The 843-nt window shown below is 62.8% G+C and overlaps 1 protein-coding gene across 1 annotated transcript; it reads left to right on the top strand.

The window, feature by feature from the left end:
• Nucleotides 1-363: 363 nt before the first annotated feature.
• On the top strand, nt 364-751 carry EMIHUDRAFT_259050 (hypothetical protein; the record flags this gene model as incomplete). The annotated part of the gene is made up of 2 exons (XM_005758585.1): nt 364-467; nt 655-751. 2 exons carry the CDS (start codon nt 364-366, stop codon nt 749-751), a joined length of 201 nt encoding a protein of 66 aa, XP_005758642.1.
• Between the last annotated feature and the right edge of the window lie 92 nt (nt 752-843).

The following is an 843-nucleotide window of genomic DNA, read 5'->3' on the forward strand; positions in this document are numbered from 1 at the left end:
GAGAGACGTACGTACACGGCTTACGTAATCCTTTTATTGGGGGGTGCGCAGCGCCCCAAAATCCACCACTGTGGGATTTCGCGCAATCGCGTGACTCTGAAAAGCTCGCCTATCCCTGCGGTGAGCGCTGTGGTCGCCGCAGACTGGCTCCGACTTGACGGGGGCATGGAGACGTGATGCCTCCATGCCCCCGTCGAGTCAAAATCGACATGCGAGGCGATCTTTGGCCCGCCAGAGGGATAGGCGGCGTTTTGGGCGACAAACAGCGCTGCGACCGCGAAGTGGCGGTGGACATGCTCCCATGTTGCCGACGCGGCGCCGGAGTGGCCGGCGCTGCTCGCCGCGACCACGACGGCTACTCTGATGCTCCGGGCCGACCCGTCCTACCCGACGGTGGCACTCTTCCACGTCTCGCTCACGCTGAGAAAAAATCTGAAACGGCGTGCAGCAGAGTCACCGACGAGTCGGTCCGCGTGACTCCTCGTGTCCCGTACCGTTCTCACACATCCATAAACTCACTTTGGCCTCACTGAAGCGATGCCTCAATCCTGAATCCTGAGATTTTAGATTAGGGACGCTGCGCACCCTCTACGTTTTATAAGCGAAATCGAAGGTGGAACGTGGAAGGAGCGCCCCCCCCCCGCCCCGTTCAAGCGCGCCCGAACACGGCCTTCCGCCAGGGCCGTGTTTCCCTGAGGCCCCCGACGGCGACGCCGTCGCCGACCCCGCATGGCGCATCGCCATCGGCTAGGAAGCTCGCGCCTCGCGGCGGCATTGGAGACTTCGCGCATCGCGGCGAGACGACGGAGTAGAGACAGTCACACCGGCCAGTAGAGACAGTCA

This window comes from Emiliania huxleyi (assembly GCF_000372725.1).
Source record: "Emiliania huxleyi CCMP1516 unplaced genomic scaffold EMIHUscaffold_8565, whole genome shotgun sequence".
NCBI lineage: Eukaryota > Haptophyta > Isochrysidales > Noelaerhabdaceae > Emiliania > Emiliania huxleyi.